Raw genomic sequence first — 20,601 nt, 5'->3', positions numbered from 1 at the left:
GTCCTTTCTTTTTTAAGACAAAATTCCATTTTTTCTGCAACTTTTTAAATTTTAACATTTTACATATTAACATTTACTAACATTTTACATATTAGCTAGTTCTTATCTAAATTAATTAAATAAAAGAATAAAAATATAAAGTTTATATATACAACGTAAGAGAAAAAAGAAATAACGATGAAAGAGTTTTCTCTAGTTTTATGGTAAATTTTTTCAACGAGAATGTATTATTTTCGCAGCCGAGTTTATTTTGCACGGAAATGATTTGTCGATATGTACAAACCATGTATATTTCTTTTTTTTTTTTTACAAAAGAATTATGTTATTTGTATTTTGCAACAACATTTTATTTGGCCAGATTGTTAATTGCGAGACGGCGCAAAACATTTCCATAAATATCGACAATGCCAGAAGGACGTGAGAGGAAGAAAAATTATCGCAAGGCCGAGAAATATCGGCGATTCACGCAAGAATTGTATAGTCACCTTCTTCTCTCCAACGCGTACAACGAGATTGAACCCCGTGAGAGTTGAGTCAACAAAATTTCTCTACATTGTATGAATATGTTCTTGAATGTGATATTTGTTGCGGACGATGCAAGAAAGATACTTTGGCGTAGAAAGTTAACGTTTTTCACATTTGACTTTATCGCCTGCAGCAAAAATGTGAACAAAATGCAAAGCAGGTTATATAATAAAATTATTAAACAGTTATATAATAAAATTTTTTATAACATATTCAATGCTGCGGTTTTGTGTTAGCGAAAGGCTGAACGTTAGTCGAAAAAGGTGATTGATCAACGTGTTCACGCAGAGAGAAATATTGAATAGAAGCAACGTTTTTGCTCTACTCGACTCGCAGCAATCGCTTTTAAAAAAAAACGCAAGATGTTTCCATTTTATACAAAGAGAATAAGTTTACCGCGCTAGTTTTAGCATCACGCAAAAATTCACAGACGCCAGAGATTCAACCTGTGTTACGTTATTCTACGCGGTTCACTGGATGGAATTCGACGAATTTATTTTTCCCACAAGGATATTCTCGACTGAATCTCAAGGAAGAAATCAATTTTCTCTTTCCGCGATTCTGATCACGGTGTGAACAACTCTTCCGTTTACCCGTCCGAGAGAAGTGCATTCTTCTCGAAGAAGGCGTATTCTGAATGGTAACGCATAAGCGATGTAAATACTTTTTTCACAGAAATATAAAAGTCATCTAAATACAAAGCGTAAAAGAAATATATATGTTGTTTCTTCTTTTCCGTGATATATTACTTGATTTCCTTGATGTACGCTATGCTTACTTAGTGTTTTGAGTGTTTTTTTTTGTGTTTTTTTTTCAAATGTTAAAAAAACCAATATTAGATGAGTGTATGTGTACATAATAATTTTATTAAATAAGTGTATTAAATCTAATATTACTTGTTTTTGAAAAAAACATGTTTAACCAATAATTTTCAACTTTATTCTAACAATAAGTTATTTTAAATATTGATATATACAATGAGATGTAGTTTACGCTACATTTAATATTATTTGTTCTTGAAGAAAGCATGTTTAACCAATAATTTTCAACTTTATTCTAACAATAAGTTATTTTAAATATATTGTGATATATACAATGAGATGTAGTTTACGCTGATTAAATGAAACCAGAGATACGCAAAATGCGAAACGGTATTTTCAGCTCGCATGAAAGCTCGGATTTAGCGACCGCAAATATGTGGGTATATGTAATATCCGCTACTCACCTAACATGCCGACCGGGAACTGGCTCGGGGTCTGTAGATTTTCAATAACGCTCTGCGTGACAACCCACACGTAATTTTCACCAGTAATTTTATAATCCTTGGCAGCGGTCAGGATGTGAGTAGCTTCCTCCCGGGTGGAGTAGAGCAGCATCACTCGGGATTCGCTGTTGACCAACTCGAGTAGATCTTGCGGTTGAGTGACCAGAATGGCGCTCAGTATGGTGAACTTGAATGTGTCCTGCATGTCGGAGATTCTCTCTCTGACCGCCTGTATGAAGTCGTCGTGACCAGCTATTTGCGAGGTGACTACGCTAAACTGATGCCACTTGTATCTCTCCAGGATACTCAGCATCGCCGCGGTCTGATGTTCCAGCGACGGCGCCAGCTGCAACTGCAGGCTGCTCTGTGACGCCCGCTGCAAACCAATGGAATTCTCGTAATGTTTCACGAAAGCTGGCAAAGCATGCACACAGACGATGCGCAACACTTCCGAGTAATTTTAAGTTAAGTTTTGTGTGTGTAAACGAAAAAAAAACTACTTCTAGAATATATAAAATTTGAGTTATTTAAATTGCGCATCTCTCAGTTGCGCATTTTAATTCAAGAGATTCTTTTCAACATGAAAAACAAATTCGTACTTGCAAGCAAATATTCTTTACGTGTCGGAGATATCATATAACTTTTTTCGAATTAAATAAAATAGAAAATGTAATGCTTTCAAGATTAAAACAACAAGACGAAAAATAGAACCATATATGAAGCATAAGACTCCTAGTGTGAGAAATGACGCAGTAAATGTTTATTAACAAATATTTGACTTAAATTTATTAGTTCGAGAGTTGTCGCTAGTTTGCAGAAGAAACGTTACTTTGACGTCTTGGCTGACATTTTGTTTTTGTTTCTTCTCAAACATGTTTATATTTACTTCAACATCAGTACGTTTTTTTTACTTTTTATTTTATTACTATTTTTGAAATTAATTTGCAAATTTTGTACGTTTCTGTAATTATTTATACTTTCTAAGACGTCATTATGTTTTTTTTTTTTTATTCAGTCTGATAATGATTACAATAAAATTCTACCGTTTTTTTTATTTTAGCTTACCCTCTCGAGACCGGAGTTATCGGCGTTCCATGCGATCACAGGAATTCCTAGGTAACCGGCCAATTGGAGAAAATATTGAGCACTGGCCGTACTACGTCCGTATTGCTCATAGTTCATGAGATACAAGATGGCCGATACGTTCACAGAAAGAAAGTCCTTGCAAAGCGAATCTAAAATCGCTGAAACATAAATTATTGCATCACATTAGCACGATAACTTTAAGAAACAGAATTACTTTACTTCCCCTAAAATTTCGTCTTTCATAAAAGAAAGTTTTAATTTTACTTCATAACTCTGATATAAATTACATAATCTCGAATTACTATCTGACACAATTATATAAATGAAAATATTTTTTTCCATATTTCTTTCCTTCTTAATTTAGAATTTTTACTATTGACTTACCATGAAAAATGCATGATAAACATTGCGACATTCAAATTACAACACTTTAATAGATTGTTATCGCGTAAATCCATTAAATACCGAAATTATTGCGTGATCGATTAGCCGCAGAAATAAAGTGATTCAGTTTGAGTTTTCGCGACCCTCGTTGTAGTTACGCTGCGTTATTTCAACTAAATTTCTGCGTTTTTATCATAAGCGTTCACCCATTTTTCGAAAAGCGAGAGGGCAAAGCAACGACGATATTCCGTCCACACGAATGCAGTTCGACCCGCTTCACGCAACAACACGCTTGACCGAGTGACCTCGTTTACAACTTAAGTTCTATTGTTTCAGGGTGCAGAATATAACTTCAAGTTTTGGAGTTTACTAGATTTTTATCTTGCTAGTGTCCACCCATTATTTGATTTATTCTGCTAATCGATAACTCCAAGAGAGAAAATGTGGATTTAAACAATGACTGAATTTTGCGTCACTTCAATCTTTACGCTTTACAACAGCATTTAATTCCCAACTGCGGATGCATCTTTTAATTCAGAAATATGTTTGCGTGATAAAATGTTATTTTATTTATAAAATACAAGATCACTGTTTTGTCTTATCAAATGAGTTGTTCTCTAGTGAAAATAATCACTGTAGAAATATTGACAATATTGAAAGATCTCATCCAGTATTCGATAGAATCTTCTGTTAGGTATGAAACAACAACTTTTAAGAAGATTATGCTTGAACGCTAATAATCACCACATTAAGTGCGGCAATTAATAGTTTTTTTTAAATATACGTTACCATGTAATATAGTAATCCACTTTGTCACGCTAATCGTTGCGTTACTGTTTGTTTCTTCATTTCTATCGATAAATTTAATTATAATATTGAGAATAGGTACAATATGCGGAATAATAATCTTTACTCTTTAATATATATTGAATGTATATATAACTAATTAATTTGATTTGGAACATATATATCACGTCAGCAGCAACAAATATTATTTCAGAACACTTCCCGCTATGTAGAAATTCGTGTATTATTATTACTAACGCAACCGTAGTATAACAGTACAAAATAATATATACGGAACTCCTGGCAATTAAATAAATAAACGATAATAATGAAAGTAAGCATAATTATGTTAACGCGCAATTTTTATAATATTGCGCGTTAATATAAAATTTTTTAAATGTTTTTATAATATTTTTATAATATTTTTATATATATATAATATTAACAGAAAATTCTAGATATAAGTAACATGCGCGTCAAATTTATACAAGAATTATTTTGTTCCCAGAATAGTATGATAATCGAATGTTTCATTGATCAGAAGTATGTAAAAAACATTTATTAAAAAAAAACATTTATTAAAAAAAATATGTAATCGAGTAAAATAAAATTCTAAACACGCACTGCTTCTTAAATGTAACATTTTTAACGTAAATATTTATTTCACTTGTAACCTTGATCGCTTATCTTAAATTTTATTGCATGAATATAACAAACAGTGTTTGCGATGTTGCGTTTGTTTTGAAATGTACATCACAATCGGGTAGGTAACTCTTGAAAACGATAAACGTTCAAAGAGAGTAACGAATGCGACAAACTAGACAAGTCGAAGCCGCTTTTTTTAAATTCTCGTCAAGTATTATTAACGAGCAGGTTATATACAGCTCAATAATGTTTGGTGTAAACCGATAAATGGGTTATTTACGACTTTGCATGTTTCGCGAAAAGTAATAATTCCTAAATGGAATGTTGGACTTCCACATATAACACCGGAGGGCATTTAAATTAAATGCGTTGAATTTAGCAAATATATAAACGTTACTCGTCCTATCCGCTAAATCTACAACTTTCAAATTAATTACACGTATGAATGTGCATGTCCGATTTCATTTAATTCTACAATGTCGAACTGTTATTTTCATCGAATTATCTCTCTTATATATATGAGTAAATATGTCATATATATATATATATGTTATAATCAACGCAGTGTCTTGCCTTAATGTATAAAACAACAACCGACGCATATTCGCAATTATTAACTAAATACAATTCGTCAAAATAGTTTATCTTTCGCGTGGCTGTGTTTGCGGTGTTATTTTGATATTTACATACGATTTAACATGCTTTCGCGGCGAGGTTTCAATTAATACAACTGAAACTCATCTGCATCGGTAAGTCTGAAATCAGTCGCGTTTACTTCGACTAACAATTACCAATAAACAACAATCCTGATAAATCGTGGATTCCACACAATTAGGCCGCGAAGATATTTCGCCGGTAATTACAATATCGATAATGATCACACATCCCGTAATAGAGACCGCCGGCTTGGGGAACGCTGCCTTGGCCTTTGCGGCTCAACGTTTGCACATCAATAGTCGACTTGACCGCATACTAATTAATTAGCATACTAATTCTGCTCGCCAAGAGACAGAGTTTCATAGTTGTGTGATCGATATCCTATTGTCTTTTACCGTCTAAAATAAATATATTTTTAAACAGAATGAAAAACGTGGCCTCATGATGGTTGTCTGACTAAAACCCCGTATACCTTCCATATACACTTCGACACGTCTGACCATATGTCGTCTTGTTCTACTAAGTATATATATAATGTGAATTTATTCAGAAAAGCGCCGTATATTTGCATCGCTACTTATTCCGTCGTGTCTAGCTGAGTATTTTTTATGAAATTTTAATATGTGTGACAACTATTTCATATATTTTCATATAAATTCTGAGGTTTTACTTAATTGAAATCCGCTTGCGAAAGATACGACGTTGCGGCAAAATGTGAGTAAACCTCGAGCAACAAAAGTGCGACTTTATGGTTTTCTAAGTTCTTTATCGTGGGAAAAAGTGCAAATTGAAGACGCAAGTTTAATTAAATACACATTGAACGTGTGTGTCAAGTAAATATCTCAGTTTCGTTTCTTACCAGATTGTCTCTTTTTTTTTTTTACCTGGAGGAAAAAATGACTTACAAAGTTTAACAGCGTTGGCTGTTACTTTAAAACAGTGCGCGTAAACATTGAAGATTGAAACAGCCTTTCCAAATATTAGACGGAGAAGAAAATTTCCGGTGTGTGCGAGAATCACATACACTGTGGTAGCGAACGCGTAAACACACCGACATCAAATTCATCTCGCTGTCGTCACGCAAACATATGAGTTAAGCCTGAAATATTAGTTCGCCAGGACATCTTTCGGATGTAGGAGAAACGCACCGCCTGTGGATGTTAATTCTGACAGATCATACATCACACGCGGCAGAACAGCGAGCAAAAAAAATATTTCCCGCGGCGGAATCTTCCGGACCAATGTCGTCAGACGGGAAATTACGAGAACTTCGTGCGTGGTCATATTTGTTCGACGATGTTCGAACACGACGCTAGCGTAACACTGTACCGAGTAAACGAAAAAACATCGTCACTAGGACGAGTATTGCAGATAATTTTGCTTCTTGGTAATTGTTACCTTTATTGAATGCTGCGCGAATATTGTGTAGATGTGCATTAAGAAAAATTTTGTGAGAGAATTATGTAGATAGTGTGAATTTTATAATCTTATTATCCAGCTTAATGTTGTTATTGGATTTACTAACGTTAAATATAAAAATATTACATTATAATTCTTTTAAAATCTGTCCACTTTAATACTGCAATATTAACCAGGAATATTATTGTGACACCTGCCACAAAGCAAATAGTTACTCCGTATGCTCACACAGCGGTTTATTTATCTATCTGAGGTCTCATCACATTCCATCTAGTCGTTGCAGTAATAGGTATTTATCCTGAGAGAGAGAGAGAGAGAGAGAGAGAGAGATTTGTGTATATAAATTTTCTAATCTTAAGTCAAAAGACTTAATTAAATAAATTTTCTAATCTTATATAAATATATATATTTTTATAAATGTATATAAATTTTCTAATCTTAAGTCAAAAGACTTAATTAAAGATACAACAAATAACATTCTAACATTAAATAAAATTCTAATTTACTAATAAATGTCTAAATTTTTTCTAATATGAGAAATGTATAAAAATTGGATCATTAATGAAAAGAATAAATAAAACGTCAGAGTAGTAATGCTACATTCGTCAAAATAAAACGTGTTCTCAAAATTCGATCAGCCAAGAACAACATTTACCTGTCGGACTCGGCGTGAGCTTCATCATAGTGTGTTTGACCTGTTGCTGGCTAAACGTGTACTTGTCCAGGAATGAGAACATGGACGACGGATTCTTGCTCCTCGAATGACCTTTGTGCAGATTGTTGACGGACTTACTGATGGTCCTGAGATATTCTCTCACGCCAAAACTCGTATGCGGCAATATCAAGCCAATAGTGAGGGGCGTCTTCGAAACGTTCTTGTTGTCACGAGTAAATTCTTGTTGGCCAAATTTGCCCCCGTGATTATCCCGCGACTTCACACCGCCGTTGATTAAGACGACGAATGCGCCCATTATTAAGAGAGCGTACAAGCCGCGCATTTTTTTTTCTTTCTCTCTGAAGTCGCAACCACGGATAGTTTTGTTTCTAATTTTTTTTTTTTTTTTTTTTTTTTTTTTTTTTTTAACTTATAGAATAATGTTCACGGTCTCTTTTTGGTCAGTCAGGTGCACCATTAACATGGAACGACATATTCATGGGTTAGATAGATCACAAATGATCGATGCATGCTCTGTTCTACTTTCAATTCCTTCAGTCACTATAACGTATTTTTTTCGCACCTTCGTCATTATCATTGTCAAAGAATGATGCATCACACAATTGAAGGCTACAAAACTTTTTCTTTTTCACTGACACTTGTACTTGTTCGACTTTGTAGATTTAATTAAATTTATGACGTGATAATTATCTCACGCCTCTGTGTGCTTTATTTCTCTAAAATTTAATTTATGCGCACAGCATACGAGTAACACATATCACAACGAGATAAGACACTTTGACACAACAACTTTTCAATGGCGTTTATATGAATTTATCTGACACATCAAAAACGTGGAATATAGTATATTTATCATTGAAGTTAAACACACATATATGTTATTTATCTTAGAGAAGGAAGACAAAATTTGATTTTTTCGCGATATATCGTAGTATTTTGTACAGATTGGAAAATTTGTAAAACATTGAGGAAGTGTCTATCTCTCGGATGACACCGCCAGTGGCACGCGACACTCAAGGAGATACTGAAAGAAAAAAATATTTTGATTCCACACTTGCGAATGTTTTTTAATCGCAAGCCAAGTCTCGAATTATGATCAAGAGTTCTTTATGCTCTCGAATTCTTTAAAAGTGCAATTGAATTCTTAAGCTCCTCGAAAATTCAAATGAAATATATAAGATTGTAAGAGCAGTTCGCAGGATGTTTGTGCGGAAATATGTATGTATATATATATAAATATATGCACGACACGGCCCGCGGAAAGCCGGAGATTCCAGTTTCGACTCCTGGCTGAAGAGTTTTTTTCGCAATATTTTAAATTAGTTTGGGGGGTCCCTCACACACGTGATGCAAATCTAGCATCTTATATAAATTGAAGAATTGAAAACTCAATTAAAAAAAAAACTCACTTGTAAAAATTTACTTGTGAACACGTATATATATTCATATGTACACATACATATTTTCGCACAAACATTCTACGAATTGCTCTTGGAACCTTATATATTTCGTTGTTCTTTAAAAGTGCTTACATGTATAAATTCTTACGCGTTCAAGCTCTCTCTTTTGTAGGATTTTATGTGTTTGAGAGAACTTAGATGTGTCGGTAATTGGATTTACAAATCCTTTAATCTTTCTATAAAGATACTAAAGTGTTCTCGGTATTTAATTCTATTATTTAATTCTCTTTCTCCGCTCTTTTATTCTCTTGATACCGAACACCTGTATTACGTTCAGCGGAATAAAGCGTATAACACGACGAACGCAACAGATGGATATATTAAACGCTTACAATGGAACAGTATTGACACAACGAGATCTCTGCGAGATAACTCGGTGTTTAAATTTAATATTCAGGTAACCCATTGCCGCGCGCAAGAAGTTCGAAATCAAACACAGCTTCGTGATTATTATGCGTAGATAATTTGACAATATTTCTAGTGACAATATTCATATTCACTGCTGCTATAATGAGTATTTCTTTGCCAAGTATTGGCAAGATTGACCGGAAGCAATTACGACGCTTGCAATTAATCGGTTTGATAATTTCACGAGGATCTAAGGACCGCGCGCGTGAGCCAATTATTGAGATTTTCATCGTCTGTTGGAAAGCCACCTCCGCGGCGTGTAATTTGAAAAGCGATTGATAAGTATCCGAAACGACACATAGATATTGTGACTATAATAATATCACATTGTTGTTGTTGTTGTTGTTGACAAGTGTCATCTTTTAGAAGAATAAATATCAGCCGCTAGTTTATTATCGCATCGATATCTTAATATTTTAAAAAGCTTGAGAAATCGTTCTGCCGAAGTGATATAAGTGCTTTCGAAAAGCGGTAGTTAAAGTGTATCAAAATAGAAAGCGACTATATATATATATAAAGAAATTTTTCACAACTATGTCTCTCGATGTTCTTCTACTATTAGCAAAGCAGCTAATTCTAATACTATTTTTGAACGTCTTCTTTGTTGATGTGATTCATAAGAAATATTTAAATCATAAACAATTACACGTGATTCGAAAGTAAATAAGATTAAATATATAAATTGTTGACTATATTTAAATTATTTTCTATCCTACTTACAATTTTTTATACTAAAAAGTTTTTCTTTTATATATATATATATATATTGAAAAATAAATACCTTTCAACTTAATAAATTGGTTTTTATCTTTTTCAGATACTTATCAATCGTCTCACGTACATAGATACATATTGATTGGTAATTACAGCAAAGTATTGCGCGACTGTATTTGTGTTAACTTTTTGTTTAGAAAGTCCTGTCTTAGATACAGCCGTGAGCTAGAGAACCGATAAAAAGTCGATACATTCTTGTTAGTTGCGCTAGACTTCTTTAAAAACTATATTTCTCTTTTTCTTTCTCGTTAAACGTTTTTTTCAAAACTACAAACACATAACTACGTATTGCGCTTGAAGTGTAGCAGAGCGTAGAAACTATAACTGGATATAGAAAAGAATGGTTTTACAGATAAATGCGTTTCATTGTGTAATTTTTCACGAGATCAGGATTTTTCTATCGTTTTCGAAACGCGCTCGTTAATCAGTTTCGTCGACAGTATGACGTTCGATAGAGTGAAAATGTATATAAAAAAAAAAGGCGTTGTAGATTGGAACAACAACGAACAGTGAAGAATAGATAGAGTTCTATCACGTTTCATTCTTTCTCTTCCTCTGGGATATCCATTATCTATTGCCAAGTCCGATAGAATAGCGCAGAAGTCAACAGAAACGTCACCGACCTCGATTGCTCTTCATTCTTATATCGTTCTATTCACCGTTTTTCCGCTTTTTTTGTGTTTCAAAAATTAAAGAAACATAAAATTCTCGGTGTGTTAGAAGAAAACGAAGTAAATCGCATTCGATCGGATTTATGGAAATTGGCGTTATCCACGAAGCACATAGACGATAAAGGGAGAAAATTTGCATTATGACATACTCCCTGCGGAACGGCGCGTTTTATGACGTCGGCACGAACACGCGCGCGAAATATCAAGTTTAATAAATCCATTATTACGTAAACGTGACACAAGCGTTTTAACAGACAGTTTTTTTTAGAACTTTGTTGATCCTTTGATTAACCTAATTCGATCATCTATAGAATGCATTTTTTTTTAATTTATAGATCGTACAACAAAATCAATAACTGTCATATTTACGCAATATGTATTTTGTAAAATATAGTTTGATTGTTTTAATATGCCTTTAGAAGGAAAAAACTTCAAAAATATAAATTACGTATACTGCGATGTGTACACGTAATTAAACAAATGTAAACGTAAGTAAAAACAGATTCAAAGCTCAAACGGCTTTTTGTCGCGTTAAACAAATGTTACAAAATTAAACACATTGTATAGCGGAATGGAAACTTGTCAAACGCAGGCCATCTACACGTTTAATCTATTGTTAAGCTTGCACGAACAGTAGAATTAGCGCTTCGCAACGACCGAGACCCGACAATCAGAACTAACTTTATAAAGATAGAATGAGATCACACGTGATAAACAAGTCCACACTCGTTTCGCAACAAGAAATTCGTCGTAGAAACATTTGCGCAGGATTCTGGTTGTTTCCAAAGGTTTGTAGGCAAACTTAAAGTTACATCGCGCACTACTCGTAGAATCACCAATGGAAACCGAACGTCGAAGTTTAGCGAGATAGCCGTGTCGGCTTCGGTTAAGTCCAGGATTTCAGAAAGTACTTCGGAAGGATCGTAGTCACGTGATACAGAATCCCGCAACCGATGACCATTGCGAGCAAACTTGCTGAGTCTCTTGAATAATATCGCATAAACTCGAACACAAAACACTTCGGGCTACAACAAGATCTTGCTCGTTAGACACTAGTGGCATTTAAGAAATTGTAGTTATGCATAGTTATGAAACAGAACTCGATTAACAAAAGGCTCAAAGGATTAAACATCAAACTGAACAATTCCAATCGTAATGAAAAACTTACTGGATTAATGGACTATTAAATGTTATTGCAATTAAATTAACTATACTTAGTATTATCTATTTGTCATGTATTGATTATGATAAATAAACTGATATAAGTGTGTAGTAAAAGAATCGTTAAAATATAAACATATATATGATTCTTACATGTTACACAAATGTCTAATAAACTTAAAATCTATTTCTTTCAATTTAATCTGAGATGACATTTTACTACTCTATCAAACTGTGTGACGCCATTGGCGCTACTGACACAGTAATCTCATGTTTGACGTGTACAAAAAATGTTTCTAGCTTGCAAAATACAATTTTCTCTAAGATAGGTCAGATTGAATTTGTTCACATCGAAGGAAAGTGCCGATAACGCGTACAATACGTCGTTACTGTATTTTCAGAACTGATCTTGTTGACAACGTTCGATCGATGTTTCAGTTTTCTATCAGAAAACGTCAATGAGAGCAAATAGATGCAGTTTATAGATGCAAAGAGTAGAGAGACAAATGAGTAGTCGTCAATAGGATAGTCGTGACACTTCTTTATATCGATACAGCAAAAAGGTCGCTGAGACATTTTTGAGACATTGATAAATAGAACGGAACAAATCGTAAAAGGATCAGACCGTTATCTGGATATATGTCACTGCACATAACTGTGCACAAAACCAGTTCTGACAAATTTCAAAATAAATATCGACACAAATCGCGTTTATTATGTTTATGTCTTTAGCAAGTTCTTTGATAAAAGATTTGAAAGACATTTTGCTACATTTTGAACAATAATAAATAAATAAATGTAATATCCGATAGATTCAAGAGATATATCCCGACGCTGCCAAGATTGCTTCGAAATGTATCGAATTAGAGCTATTTATGCCAAGGGGAAATGGGCGATAACTGGATTCACGGAAATATCCGGATAACGTTATCCGACAAGATCTCGACAACGTCAACTTGCATCATTTTGCATTTCGATGTACTGTCAAAATTATTGATAGAAATGGGACTTCAAACGAAATAGAAAGATACAGATTTGAGACAAGCTCATTGCATTAATATAGTGTGTTCACAGATACGAACAAAACTATGTCTCTCGATGTTCTCCTACTATTAGCGGAGCAGCTAATTCTAATACTATTTTTGAAAGTTTTTTGTTGATGTGATTTATAAGAGATATTTAAATCATAAACAATTACACGCTGTGATTCGAAAGTAAATAAAACTAAAAATATAAATTGTTGATTATATTCACATTATTTTCTGTCCTAGTAACAATTTTTTATACTAAAAAGTTTTAAATGTTATAGAAATAAAATTTCTTCAAAAAAAAAAGTTTGTTTTAAATAGTAAAATCGAAATAAAGCGGAATAAAGCTACCATCTTTTACATTTTTTCTCGTCGTTTTATAATTTCTGAACAGTATTGGAGAAAAGAAGTCATGTTGTTCCAATAATTGAACCTCTCAAGCGTTGACTCACGATTGTTACCCTTCCAAAACGATATTCACTTTCAAACGAGGAGTGAACTCTGCTCCGTCTTTTTCGATTCGCCGAGTTATACGACAAACTGAAATAGGAAAAAGGGAAATCGAACTGCGTGATTACATGAGATTGAAATGGCTGGCAAGGAAAATTACTAAAGTAATCTTACAGTTAGATAACAGTATATCCGATAAAAATTGCAATAACATTCTATTGTCTCTTAGAAAAAATATAAAAATATATATAGTTTTTATAAACATTTAATTAACAAAAAAAATTACTATTGTCCTTTAAGTTTGAAATGTTTTATTATTTATTGCAATTAAAATAAAAATTTTAGAATTGCCAACTTAATTAATTACAGAAAAACAAACCGTACATGAACAAAATAATATTTATAATTAATGTAAAAACAACTTTTTAATAATGCGTTCTACTTGTGTAAAATATTTATTAAATTTAGTATCTCTTTCTGTGTTGTACTATGACATTTTAATAATAATTTAAAAAACAAGACTATAGCTGTTTTAATAATTAAAACAAGACAAATAATCGTACAAGAAATTGACTTATTACACTTTAGAATGATTAGAATGTAGATCACGCAAATTCAAAAATTTTTCTATTTTCACTATGAATTTCCGATATTACCGAAGTTATGAAATTCTCGTTATACTGCACAAATATTCTCGTAAAGTTTAACTCTGTCTCTCGTGCGCGAATTTCTCTCCATTCTGTGAAATACAGAAGATATTATTCTTTCTCCGCGATTATTTTATCATATGCTTAAAATTGAGTTCTAAGTTTGAATAAATGCTATTTAACTATCATATAATTTTAATTAAAAGAAAGTTAAAAAGTTGTCAAAGTTACTATTTTATCTTTATATTATTCTGATAACTTATTCTAGTAATTTTTAGATACAAAGATATTCGTTGACTACAGTTGAATATTTTTTATTTTTTATTTTTTTGAAAGTTTTTAATACAATAGTTGGTTTCTTTATAGTTCTTCTCTAAATTATAATCATCTCATTTTCTTCAATATAATTGACATATTTTTATATTTTCAGAGCTACTATTTATTAAATTTCTTGTTCGCGTAAAGTCCGTGTAAGTTTCCGTTCGCGTTCGTAGCAATTTTTCAAATGTACGGTCAAAAACTTTTAATCTCATGATTCACGTCTTTTTGAACGCCATCGTCTCCACTTCAATTTCAACCGTTCAGCTCATTGCTTGTTCTTCGTCCAACTTGAAAAGCTAGAATCACATTTGAAGCGCGCGAAGAATATGTGTAAAGATAAAAAGATTTAATTAAAATTTCATTTTCACTGATTTCGAAGCCGATATTATGACATACAATGTATTTGTTTTATTTGATAAACAATTCTTTATGATTTAATATTTAAATCTTTATTTTTTCCATTAGTTACGTTATACACAAGAGCAACGTGAAAGTTTGCGATCGTGAAAATAAAATTACTTCTCATCGACGTGCTTTGTCATTAATGGAACACGATTAATTAAGCAAGAACAAGTTGGTCTCAAAATTACGCAGAGAGCGTAGCTCTTTCTTTGATATTGCGCGTACTAATAAGAACATAGCATAACGATATTAATGATAAAGTTTTACGATAACTAGTTAATATTACAAAATAAAAACAAATCTTTCGTTTCTTAGTTTCATTTCACACTGTTATATTCACTTCTTTCATCATGAATGCACATACCATATAATGTAAATAACCAAATCTGATAAATATCGCACACAGTATATTGAAAAAACACTAACTTTTAGCAAAATAAAAATACATAAATCTCGCTGCATTTCGAAAAGCATAAATCAATACTGCGCAAGCCCACCTTCTCTTATTTACGTGATTCGAGCAGGAAAACAAGACAAAGATCGATCTTCTTAATGTGTAGACGGAATTTGGCGCAAACTGGTTTCGTCAGCTGTTTCATGGCTCATTGAATCGACGTGTACGTGTGTGTGTGTGTTTCGCGTCAATTTCCACTTCTTTCCTCGTTTTCCCATTTTTCTCCGGCACGAAATCTACCGCTTTCTCTAATTGTAGTTCAACGCGTGAAATTAAATTTGATATGAATCGATACGGTCAGCAAGTGGCAGGAAACTAAATTGCTTTCGCCATTATCAGCTGGATACGTATTCAATGAAATGTTCAAACTGTTTCGCATGACTAAACACGTCGCTATGCGTGGATTTCATTCCTAATGAGATTAATAGTTTCGGAAGTTCAATCTGTGAGATGCCATTAGGAATTCCTTTATATTACTGATTTCTAGAGGGAAACCAGTTAGTTGTTGACATTAATTGTTGACGATAGCTTTTGGAATTCTATTAATTTTTCTTACAACACACGCGGGATATACCATGCGAATATAACGTGAAAAAAAAAACACTGTTAAAATACTTTTTCATGTGTATGTTACAACAGTTGTGTTTTATTTAAACAAAAAACATATTTTTTTAAAATTTAATACAACATTGAGAAAAACGATTTCTGAAACATAACTTTAATTAGAGAGATAGCATTTAACATAACTACGGTTATCGATAATTCGAACATGCCTAGAAATTATCACAAAATTAAAGCGGAATTATATCTCTGCAATTATTATAATTTAACTATCTACAGAATCATATATTTCATGCGCAAAATTCAGAGCATAATATCCGTAAACTGAAAACCATTGCGTTTAAACATATATTTAATTATTTTATAATGGATTACTAATACACTTATAAGATGCCTATGTATTAAATATACATATATATGTATATATATATATATATATATATATATATATATATATATATATGCATGCATATGTGTAAAACATTTTAAAATGATTTTATGAAAGAAATTAATGTAGCGTATATTATTATATAATACAGTTAGAAAACCGTAACGGCGCGTTTACCTGTTGCTTTATATATTTTTACTTTGCTATCTTAAGCGGTTAGCATTATTTTACATAAAGATAAAAAAATATTATTTAAAAAAAGGTTTACGCTTAATTTATAAGCAACAAAAATACTCACGATTCGTAATTGTCAACATCTCAAATTTGTAAAATTTTGCAGCTTATAACATAATATGTATGTTCTTAAAATCCGAGTGTATGTGCACTTTCGTAACATAAAAGCATAATGTAAAATAAAGATTAAAATAAAAGAAAAAAGCAGTGCTAAAATGTTGGCATTATAAAAATATAAAAGTTTTATGCTTTTCTTTTATTTAATCATTTCCATGTAAGATCTATATAATATTATCGCGTTTCATTAAAAATTACACTCGCTTAGGTAAGATTAAGAATAACAAAAAAAAGAAAGAAAATAAGCGAGCTACATTCTATTCAGATATATCGGAGATTTGTACAAATGGAGAGCAGTGAATCGATATCTCGAGCGGCAATAATGATAGGATACCAAAGAAACATTGCGGGAGAATGGCTGTTAATCATTTTGCAGTGCAAATGAACATTCGCTACTCCGGAGAACGATAAATCGCGTTTGTGTATCGCCAATCGCAGCGGTCGTTGCGAGCAGCGCGAGGGAAAGAAGATTTTGTGTGTGTGTGTGTGTGTGTGTGTGTGGGAAATGGCATGACGCACGATGTGCGTATATATATCCACGTAAACAAAACATCAACACATCCTCATAACGCACAATGTCTTGTCCGAAGAGCGCGCGAAGAAAGTAAAAATAAAAAAAAAAAAACTGAAATAACGGCGCGGAAAATAAAGAATGTCATTTTATTAGACGTGAATGTTTACCTAAGCTGAAGACGGGGGCTTAATCGATGTGGCTTCTAATTAGCGCCTCGTTAAGCGACGCGCACTGGAAGGTTACTCGAGGTTCGCAGAAGAGTCAGACATAACTGTAGGAGAGTGCACTTTCGGCGCATTATGCAAGCAGCATTTGTCCTACGCATACTCGCATGCTCGAAAGGTTACTCGTGGAAGTGACTCACGGATAACGAACCGATCGGAATATTCATTGAACGGAAGACATGATGACAAATCAGTGGGTTACATTTTCACGTTTATAGCTGAATGTTCTGCTGACTTCGATATCACGTCGACAAGATTAATCCAACCGAAATATGTCGAGTAACGCGTACATACAAGTGATTGCGTTATGAGAGCGAGAGAAATAGCGCGAGAATAGTTTCCGCGGAGTGTGTACAGTATCATGAAAATTGTCCATTCATGTACATATATATTTTATATATATATATGTATATATATGTGTATATATATATATATATATCGCCGCGTTCGTAATGTAGCAAAGAGCACGAAGCGATAAATGCTCAATTCAAATGGAATATTTTTGCAACTGTATCAGATCGCTGCAAAACCGAGCGACAGGAAATGCAATAACGTAAATGACCATGCAACGAGATAGAGAGAATGCGGATTTTTTGTGTACTCATTATCAGTTCAACACTTTGGAGAAAAATAAGGTTGAAAAAAATATTTAATTTTAAGTTATAAGATGTGTCTTGAAAGTTTAATGTTTATATATTTTTAAATGTTACAAATATCTATATAAGCTTTAATTTCTAGAAAGAATTATACTCTTGAGCACGTTATTATACTCTACGTATTATTAAATAACTATTTAAGTTGTTAAAACAAAGAATATACACAAAGGTACAAACAAACTACAGACATAAAATATATTGTTTTTGAAGTAAAAGTCTTTGATATTTATCTCTCTTGCGCGTGAAATTGTGTTTTTTTTCAAGAATAGTTTAACTCTTTACACATTAAGCAGGTGTAATATTTGATACTTAAACACACACATACAAAAGTTGGATGAAACTTGAAAATAAACTACTTTTACTGCTATGATTCAGCAATATTTTCGAGACTTTGACTTGTGATTAATTGCATATTCGCTTTCGCGCAATCAATGAATTTCTGACGACAATATAGAGATCCTATACCTTTGCGGAGCAGAGATGCGTGCGAACCGTACAATCTCACGATCTACTTGACAATGATCGATCTGGCAGTGGTGTCACGAACGGTGCAACGTAATTAACCATCGCGCTGACCACGGAAATTCATTCCTGCTGCGATGTTGCTCCGGAATCTATGAGAGAAAGACGGAGACAGATACACGAAACGACGGAAAGAGAGACAGAGAGAGAGAGAGTGAAGAGAAAGACACTCTCCAGGATCGATTCTAACTCCAAAGATGAAATCAGGTCAATTTTGATCAAAACTGGACACATTCATCGCGTCGCGCGATTCGCTATAGATGGAAGAGGTTACGCTGACACGCACGTTCGACGTGCAATCCGCTTCCGTCCGTTGCTTTGTTCAAAGTTGTGTGTATTCGTCGCAAAAGACACACAGCCGTCTATTTAAATCACCGCGCTGTTGACCGTCCAATCGCGTCGCAAACGGCGCGTGCTGAGCTACCTGTCACGCGTCAGCTGTTTCGTTGCCGCGCTCAGCGTACCGTGTTTCTCCTCACGCTCATAACAACAAGGTCGCGTTTGCCGTGACGTTTTGCGTGAATTTGTCGATAGCGAAGATTTCCGTTGTTGTGACCGACAAAACTCACCGACTATCTCTCGTTACCGAGAATATTATCCGACGGAAATACCAAGTGCAGCGATATGTTGGGACAATTCGCCGCGGGGCTAAACGCGAGACTAACGCGGTGATTTTCGTGATAGCCGTTCGGATGATCGATCGACGTAGAGTTGCTTGTGGTAGTCGGGGGAGAGAATCGGGCGATCCATCGGTGGCTTCCCACGCGGAGCGGTATCTCACCCCACGTCTTCGTCGTCGTCGTCGTCGTCGTCGTCGTTGTCGTCGTATCGCTGACTACGGCACTAGTTGACGCACCCCTCCTCACTTCCGCCGCAACCCTCACTCGTTCACGTGATCAGGAAGTTTCACTTGGCGCAGCGGAAACGATCTGCGTTGCGTTTGCACGCCGTGCGATTTTTCGATTCAACGATGTTCTCTTTCTGGTCACATCGCGTGCTCGGCTAGGAAAGTAGACTCGACGATGACAGTCGTTTCGCTCGTTGACGATCGCTCGAGGACTCTTGAAAACTCGAGAATCTTCAGAAAACGTGTAGACTTGAAAAGGACCGCTACCATCTGTGTGATGATGGACTAGCGCGTACAAACGAGTGACGCTTTCGTACCGTCGGGTACTGCGACACTTTCACTTGTTTTTTGTTGTTTTGACACGTGCTCCAGTGCGGTGGATACTGCCGTGTGACGCCCTCGCATGTTCCGCTGACACGTGCACCGTACCAACGCTCACCGTAAAACGAAAATTCGAAGTATGACTCGCATGACACAATAGACACAACGCGAAAACAAGGTGTTAAAACGGAAAATGACAAAACCAAACAGTGACCAAGAAACAGGAGATGCAAAAAAAAAACGAGACAGAAAACAGAAGGAAGATAGAGAGAGAAGGAAAAGAAAGAAGGTAGAAAACGAAGAAGGTGATGAAGAGGAGAGACAGAGGAAAAAGGGACGGCTAACTACCCCCGTAGCCTTCGATTTTCGGGAGGAAAGTGAAGGCCGCAGACACCGCCCAGCCAACCGCCCGGGTGTGCCAACACGAAAAACCACCCCCGTGGTGTGCTCCACGGCGGATAGCCCGAGTCACCCCATCGCGCATGTGCTCGGTCTCCATGGATACAGCGCGAGATACGCGGCGGCGGCGACAACGGTGGCGTCGGTGACGGCGGTCCGTGGTACTTTAAGGGTCGCCAGGACTTTCTTACGCAGCAGGATATCTGGATTTAGTGATATAAAGAATGGATAGCGAAATTTCACGCACCTCCATCGCACCCACATCACCTTATAGCGATCTTCTTCGTAACGGCGAAAGTCAGCTTTCAAATGTTTATATAATACCGAAAAGAGAGAGAGTGAAAAGTACAATGGATGAGAAGGGGCTGTTTATGTATATGCGAGAAGAGAAACGATGAATACGGGCGTGGTGGTTTGGCTTGCGGGGCTTAAAGTGGGCGAGGCTGTTTTGAGATTACTTATCTAAAATTTTTTATATTATTAATTTGAGATTATACTTATTTGATTAACTTTGAGATTTATTGTTTTAAAAAATAATTTGTTATTAAATTAAATATAATTTTCACAACAATCTCGTTATAAAATTCATATATACTTCTT

The 20,601-nt window shown here is 34.4% G+C and overlaps 1 protein-coding gene across 3 annotated transcripts in view; it reads right to left on the bottom strand.

The window, feature by feature from the left end:
• Positions 1–20,601, bottom strand: part of LOC109852940 (glutamate receptor ionotropic, NMDA 2B) — a 72,341-nt gene that overhangs the window by 36,430 nt on the left and 15,310 nt on the right. For 2 of the 3 annotated variants that reach the window (XM_020424580.1, XM_020424579.1), the window contains exon 1: positions 1,751–2,124. In XM_020424580.1, coding sequence (XP_020280169.1) covers positions 1,751–2,102 — 352 coding nt within the window. In that variant the 5' untranslated portion in view covers positions 2,103–2,124. Of the gene's footprint in view, positions 1–1,750; positions 2,166–2,854; positions 3,034–20,601 lie in introns of those variants that run through there. The other variant, XM_020424581.1, reaches the window with a different exon arrangement.

The sequence above is a fragment of the Pseudomyrmex gracilis genome, unplaced genomic scaffold (genome assembly GCF_002006095.1).
Source record: "Pseudomyrmex gracilis isolate BER0280 unplaced genomic scaffold, ASM200609v1 scaffold_40, whole genome shotgun sequence".
NCBI lineage: Eukaryota > Metazoa > Arthropoda > Insecta > Hymenoptera > Formicidae > Pseudomyrmex > Pseudomyrmex gracilis.
This window is presented reverse-complemented; position numbering and strand designations above follow the sequence as displayed.